The sequence below is a fragment of the Brassica oleracea genome, unplaced genomic scaffold (genome assembly GCF_000695525.1).
Source record: "Brassica oleracea var. oleracea cultivar TO1000 unplaced genomic scaffold, BOL UnpScaffold01206, whole genome shotgun sequence".
Classification (NCBI taxonomy): Eukaryota; Viridiplantae; Streptophyta; class Magnoliopsida; order Brassicales; family Brassicaceae; genus Brassica; species Brassica oleracea.
Window position 1 is genome coordinate 14,303 of NW_013617757.1, and position 6,748 is coordinate 21,050.

The 6,748-nt window shown below is 40.0% G+C and overlaps 1 protein-coding gene across 1 annotated transcript; it reads right to left on the reverse strand.

Moving 5' to 3' along the window:
- Positions 1-3,919: 3,919 nt before the first annotated feature.
- LOC106321071 (choline/ethanolaminephosphotransferase 1-like) lies at positions 3,920-6,074 on the reverse strand. Its single transcript, XM_013759387.1, has 8 exons — positions 5,869-6,074; positions 5,542-5,655; positions 4,948-5,107; positions 4,813-4,822; positions 4,674-4,724; positions 4,477-4,554; positions 4,322-4,397; positions 3,920-4,072 (listed from the first exon to the last, which is right to left on the reverse strand). The coding sequence occupies exons 3-8, from the start codon at positions 5,082-5,084 to the stop codon at positions 4,020-4,022; spliced, it is 405 nt and encodes a 134-aa protein (XP_013614841.1). The 5' UTR covers positions 5,085-5,107; positions 5,542-5,655; positions 5,869-6,074; the 3' UTR covers positions 3,920-4,019.
- Positions 6,075-6,748: the final 674 nt, after the last annotated feature.

Sequence of the window (6,748 nt, forward strand, 5' to 3'; positions counted from 1 at the left end):
AATCTACTCAATCAAACCGTTACCCAGATAGTTCGGCCTCATGCTACGACACTATCTTTAAAGATAACGGGAACCTGCACTCAACCATATCAACACGCAAGAATATAAATCATGATGCATCCTAGTCCTAGTCAGGTTATTATCTCAGTCTTAATTCCATTTCATCTCAGCTAGCCCGTGCTAAACTGAGTCCAATTTAATAAATAACCCCAAGGACTCTACCATGCAAGAATGTGAGCATTCTACTCTATATGAATACTCGATCTTCCCTAAGTTCCAAGTGGAACTCAAACAAAACCAACTCACAGTGTTCTGGGCGAGAAGCAGCTGGTTGATCGGAGAGGACATGGCCAAAACCCAAGATGAACGTCTTGACTGGACTGGACTGAACTGATCTTGACTTGGACAGACCCTCGGCTTGATCATGAAGACACTAATAGGTCTGGACGGACTGATATGGACTCGGACATAACCTCCTCTAGCTTCTGGACAGTTCTTCGGCCTTCCTGGTGGAATATCGAGCAGAACTTCGACTGATCTGACCCCGTAGAACTGAACTAACTCCGGACAGCATCTCCATTTGATCATCAAATAATATGACTGGCCTGGACGGATTGAATTGGACAGAGCTTCCGCGTCACAATCGTAGAGAATCGCCGATTGGATGGAACTGGCCCTCTCGGTGAGAATCGACTACACTCTAAGTCGACACTTTGCTTCTCTCTCTCTTTCTTTATGGCCACGTTCACTTGATTCCCATCAGAGCTAATCTTCATTTGATTGACCTTCCGTTGGACAGAACCTTCCCAAGGCGATGACTCAAAATCAGTAGAGAACTGATCTTGAAAACTCTCTAAAACTCTCGAAATAGCTCGGAACCTCTTACTTTCTTTTTCTACTTCTTTCTCTCTCTCTAACCCACTTTTTAACTTGCTTTTGAAAGGTCTGGATGAATGAAATGAGAAGGGGTCGTGGTCTTTATATAGGATACAGCAGCGAATCAGATTGAAGTTGGTGGCAGCCCGTGTGTCGCTTCGCATGGCTCCGGACGAATGCGCGGCGGCACCTCGTGCTCCACATGTCAGGCTGCATGTCCAGGACACATGCAGGACGCCACCACTCCTCCCACATGTCAGAATGCATGCCTGGAGTGCATGCAAGAAGCCACACCAGTACACACATGTCGATCAGCATGCTTCGCTTGCATGCGCGGAGACACCTCGTGCTTGGTCGATCCACCTCGTGCTTCTACATGTCAGGCTGCATGTACAGCTTCCATGCACGGCGACACCTCGAGCTTCTGGAGACACTCAGCTTGTTAGATGCTTGACACCACGTTCTGAACCCATAGATCAAGCCACTTCGAGCTTCTTGGTCGGTTTACGCGATTTTTGACCCTTCCGGCAAATTTCTGACCCGTGATCAGTCCCGAATATTTTTCCGCTCCCGTTCTGATGCTCTAAATATTTTTAATAGACTCCAGATGAATTCTGATATCCTGTAAAAATATTTCCCGAGCCTCCGGCTTCCTCGAAGAATTCCTTAATACCGAAATTAGGGTTTTTGCCCAACTTCGGGTTTTCCCGTCGTGCTTCAATCCCGTCGTGCTTGCTTCCCGTCCTGATTAATTCCCGTCCTGCTTCCAACTTATTATGTCTCCAGAATAATATTTTACTGATACGAAGATTTTCCGAGAAAACTTCGTGATGAAGAAACGTCGGTCTTCAAAAACGTCGAGCTTCTGAAACATCGTGCTTCCAAAAATGTTGTGCTTCCAAAATGTCTGTCTGATCAATCTAAGACATCTTCTAACTATGGTCGAGCAGCTTATTCGACTCATAGTTCCCTCGCAAACAATTCTTCGACCACCTCGTTCTTCGAAATTTGCCGATCGATCTTTACCGCCTGCGGTTCGACCACAAAGTTGATGTTCGACCAGTATTCTCTTTTCTTCGAATCATGTCAAATTTTATGTGATCAAAACTCAACATTCCTCCTGATACTTAGACTCCCAAATGCTCGGCTCGAGATTCATATATTTTTTTTTTATCCCGAAGGGCGGGTTATCACACACTCCCCCTCTCAAAGATCAAAGTAAAAGTTCCCGGACAACGAAGCTCTAAACGCATCCGCGGGACGATCCACCTCCTCACAATCACCGGGAAACTCGGTCGTGGTCTCTACGGTATCGGGAGAAACCGGGATGGGATCCCAGAATCCCTGGATCCTCCCTTCGATCGGAGGAATGAGCGCCTCAGCGTGAGCATGGTCTTTCATGTCATCCTTCATTACCCTCATCTCCTTCTCGAAAACGTAGTCGTCCGCCTGCGTCTTCCAAAGACTCCCGACTGAACCTCGGCACTCACGGTAGTCGCACACCAAGGTATAAGCATCCCCGAGGTTCCCGTTCTCAATCTGAAACTGAGAGGCATGACTCTTCATCACGTCAACAATCTCCCTCTTACCCTTCCGTTCAGCCTTACGAACGGCCCTCGCATGATCGCAAGCAAGTTGCGCATCTCGCTCCAACATCTCGCCTTGCATACGAGCAAGATCCTTCTCTGCCTTCTCCGCTCTAAAGCGATAGACCATGGCCTCTCTGTGGCTCGCCTCAAGGGCCGAGCCGTGCAAGTTCAGACCCTGTAGAACCAATTAACACGTTTTAAGCGGGAAAAGGAGTACATAAGACCGTCGCAAAAATTCTTGAAAAACTAACCCGTTGATGATACGAGATCCTTCCGCAACAACTCTCGACCTTTCCGATTCGTCCACGGGCGGGGGAGGATCGAAACCCGAGGGTAGACCGGCAAAAAAATCATCAAAGTCCAGGATAGGGATCTCGCACGTGCCACTTCCGTCGCCATAAGCAAGGTCCGGGTCCCATCCCGGGAGCATAGAGTCATCCACCGAAAACTCTATGCCACCAAGGTCGATATCTTTCCCCTTCGAAGAGTTCAATCCCGTTGTGGGAACCGAAATTCGCACTGTCGATTTCTGTTTAAATAGGGAAACTAGGAAAGCCTTAATTTCCTAGAGATCCCGGATATCTGCTAATACCACATGCCAAGCAATCAGAACACAAGAATAACAACGATGAAGTATAAGAAATCGAAAAGAGAGCAAAGTAGATCTTATTCAGAATTCGCGTTTGAGTGTTACAACAAGGTAAGAGCCTGGGCTACGAGAGCTGTCGGCGACATTCCTAGTAGAGAGAGGCTCTTTGATCTTTTGGGATAGAGAGAGAGAAGAAATTTGTAATGCTAGAAAATTGATGTGCCTGCATGAGCGCTCACTAGGTGATATTAAAGAGATGCCAAAGATCAAACCTGTTTTGCTAAATATAAAACATAGTAAATTAACATGGTTACATTATTCACGGGATTTTTATTTTTATATATTACTAATACTTGAAGAGTGGATTTCATTTTCTATAAGTCAGCATAAATGTTTATATAGTATCATTTCTCTTAATATTTTACATATACAATGTTCGGAACTAGCGCACTGTAGTTCCGAACATGGATTACTGTTAGACCCTCTTCTAAAACTCGGTCGAGTTGGCGAGTCAACGCCCGGAAAATAGTTGAACGGTTGAGTACCATGGCGAGTTAGTGTAATTCGGCCAAAAAAATCAGAGTTCCTAAAAAGTCTTACAATTTCAGTTATTTTAACTCACAAAACGACTAATCTACGTAAGATTCATGGAGTTTACTTGAAAACAACAAGAAAAACAAAGAAATCGATCTAAAGCTCGTAAAAATTGGAAGAACCGTCGAGTTTTTGTTGTAGAAAACCCAGAAAACCTAATGAAGAAGATGCTAAGTAAATGAAAAATTTACCTCTCATTTAACTTATTTCTAAAAAACTACAAAAATACCATCACTCTTATTCGAATTAGGTAGATAAAACATACCTTTACTGCTACAGAGCTTCGAGGGAATTGTTACCAATACGCCATATATAACTGAAAATAAATCGCCGATTAATCCTCGCAAAATCTCTAAATTTCTCATTTGGTGCTAGGTCCACGTACGAGGAACGCCTTGCGAGTTTACGAACATGGCTATTAAACCTATAAGAGCATCTTTATCACTAAAACCTCTAATGGGATCCTTAATGATATTTTAGTAATAAATGTAACCTTAAGAACTCTTGTTAACAAACTCTCATTTTGAGTGGTCCAATGGAAATTTCTTAATTTAGGTTTCTTAAAAAAGAATTAACTTTTTTATTAAAGATAAAATTTATTTATTAAATAAAACATATTAAAAAGATAACATTTTAAACATAGATTTTAACACATATATATTAAATAAATCACCATGATCGAAAAGCTCTCCTAGGGGGCTAGAGGAGTTCGTTCTTCTTGCTTGCTTCCCATCAACCGCATCAAATGTCTAAAAAAAGCTCAAAGGGTTTCAGGAAAAGAAAAGGAGTTAAAACACATTCAAAAGAAAGAGAGAGAGAGACGCAGACCTGATACAAGAATAGGAGGGAACCGTGTGCGAAGTGCACCCATCGTGGAGTAGGAGAATCCAACTGAGGTGAATATATCTGAGACAGACAGGTAAATAAAAAGTGTCTTTGTAATCAAATTCATATGCAGAAAACAGACATAAAGACAACAACAAAATGCTTCAAAGAGACTAAAGAACAGGACATTATTCACTCACGTATCCTAGCAGGGAAGATGTGACTAGAAACATAAACCCCATAAGCATTATCTGCAAAGCAATAAAACCAAGAAAGCCATAAGTAATAAAGACACCACATAAACCAAAAATTGGAGAGATAGGAAACAATTATATATACCATGTTTGGTCTGCGAATGGTCCAAAGGCAGTAACAGAGAGAAACCCACATGAAAAGACAAAACAAAAGTCAAGACTTCTCATTTAGCCTCTCATCAAGTAAAGCTAAAAAAGCAAAAGAGAGAGAGAGACTTACGGCATCCATAGAGGGAAGACTTTGACAAAACGAGTCCAAAAAGGGTCGAGAAGGTATTTGGCAAGATAAGAGTGATCCTCTCCACTGTACTTGTACCTATGAAGAGCTGCTGCACCATGTGCTCCTATGTAACCCATTACTCTCTAACCTCCTGCTGATTCTGAAAGAAAATAACAAAAAGACGTTAAAGCATGGATCTTTACGGTCTCACTAGCACTAATCAGACTCCCTTACGCTAAATCAAGAAAATGGGTATGACCTTTTCTACGAAAAGAACAAAACTTTGCTCAAGCTGCGAGATTTGGATAGAATCTAAATTTGGATCCTTTTGCTACAAAGATTTGGTGTGTATATGATGGTTGTGTGCACTAGTCAAATCAAACTGAAGTAAGATCACATACAACTATACAAGCAATATAATGAGATGACTAACCAGCAAAACTAATTCCAAATAATTATAACCAAGCTAAATGACCACTTCATTTTCCATGAATACAAATATCATAACGCCACTCAAGCTCAGTAGGAAATTAAGTAAATAAAATGCAATTTAAGAAAACAAAAACAAGTTGGGAGCTTAAGTAAGGGATTAACCTCTTCGACAGCCTTCTCTGTCTGCCGTTCAGGTAACTTCAATGCTTTGATCTCTGCTTGGGGTTCAGATAACTCTCTTGCTGCTTCCTTCTCAACTTCAATTACTTTCTCAACCTAATTTACAAAAAGTTACGAAGGTGGGTTAAATTGGAATAAGCCAAGAACTCAAAAAGCTTGAGCCTTTTGTTGTCATCAGTACTAAATAACAATCAAAACCATATATAACAACTGAAGCTTATTCAATCGAATGAAACAAAACTACAGATGGTTAAACCTATATGATCACAGTTTATACAGAAAGGAGATAAGATTTGGATCGAACAATACCTTTGTTTCAACCTTGGAGGTGCGAAGGAAACCAATTGAACAAACAATACGTTTGTTTCAACCTTGGAGGTGCGTAGGAGAGATCGACAGCCATTGTCGTTCTGCAGAGAGCACGAGAGATTCGCCGGAAAAGCCGAGAGAAACCAAAGAAAAGAAAAAGAGAGAAGAATTTTTTTTTGGAAAATATATGATTTAGCTTTCGTTAGCTGGCACGTGGGGGAAGAACCCCTTTAGTTATCGATCACCAAAATCCTTTCTTAAGGATCGATAACACACTTTTTATTTAGTTTTCACTAGGGATTAACCCGGGCTACGCCCGAGATTTTTATTTTTTTCTAATTTAAGTTGTTAAATTATTTATATTTAGGTTATGATATATATTTATATAAATGTTAAGATGCATGTCATAATTAAAATTTATTTTAAAATTTTAACACGTTAAATTAACATATTTTTTACTATTTAAATATTTTTTTGTAATTTTGTTGGCTATCTAGTTATCATATTTAGCAAAACTATCTGCTGAGTGTTGGAATAAATGTTTTAGATATTTAATTAAACTGCAGAGTATTTTCGGATCGACCACATGCCAACAATCGATCGATCCGTAAAAAAATGGTCGATCTCCTTGGCTAAGTAAGTACAATTTTAGCAAAAATATCTTTGATTTTCAAATATTAAGTATATAACTATTCTTTTGAATATATTTTTTTAAATTTTATTTTTTGATTAAATTATTGTATTATAATGTTTATGTAAATATTTTTGTGATGTTTGAATTTGTGCTATTAGTATATTGATATTGAGGTTTAACAATTTATTTTTTTCTGGAAATAGAAAATAATGATATATCAAAACTTATCTTATACTTGTTAAATGA

What these genes read in the sequence shown, in the direction of transcription:
- LOC106321071 (XM_013759387.1), bottom strand. Translation starts at nt 5,084, where the DNA reads ATGGGTTACATAGGAGCACATGGTGCAGCAGCTCTTCATAGGTACAAG. An exon ending in CCCTCCTATTCTTGTATCAG is followed by an intron (nt 4,398 to 4,476) that starts GTCTGCGTCTCT and finishes AGCTTTTTTTAG; the next exon opens with ACATTTGATGCGGTTGATGG. An exon ending in AGGAGAGCTTTTCGATCATG is followed by an intron (nt 4,073 to 4,321) that starts GTGATTTATTTA and finishes ATGCTCTTATAG; the next exon opens with GTTTAATAGCCATGTTCGTA.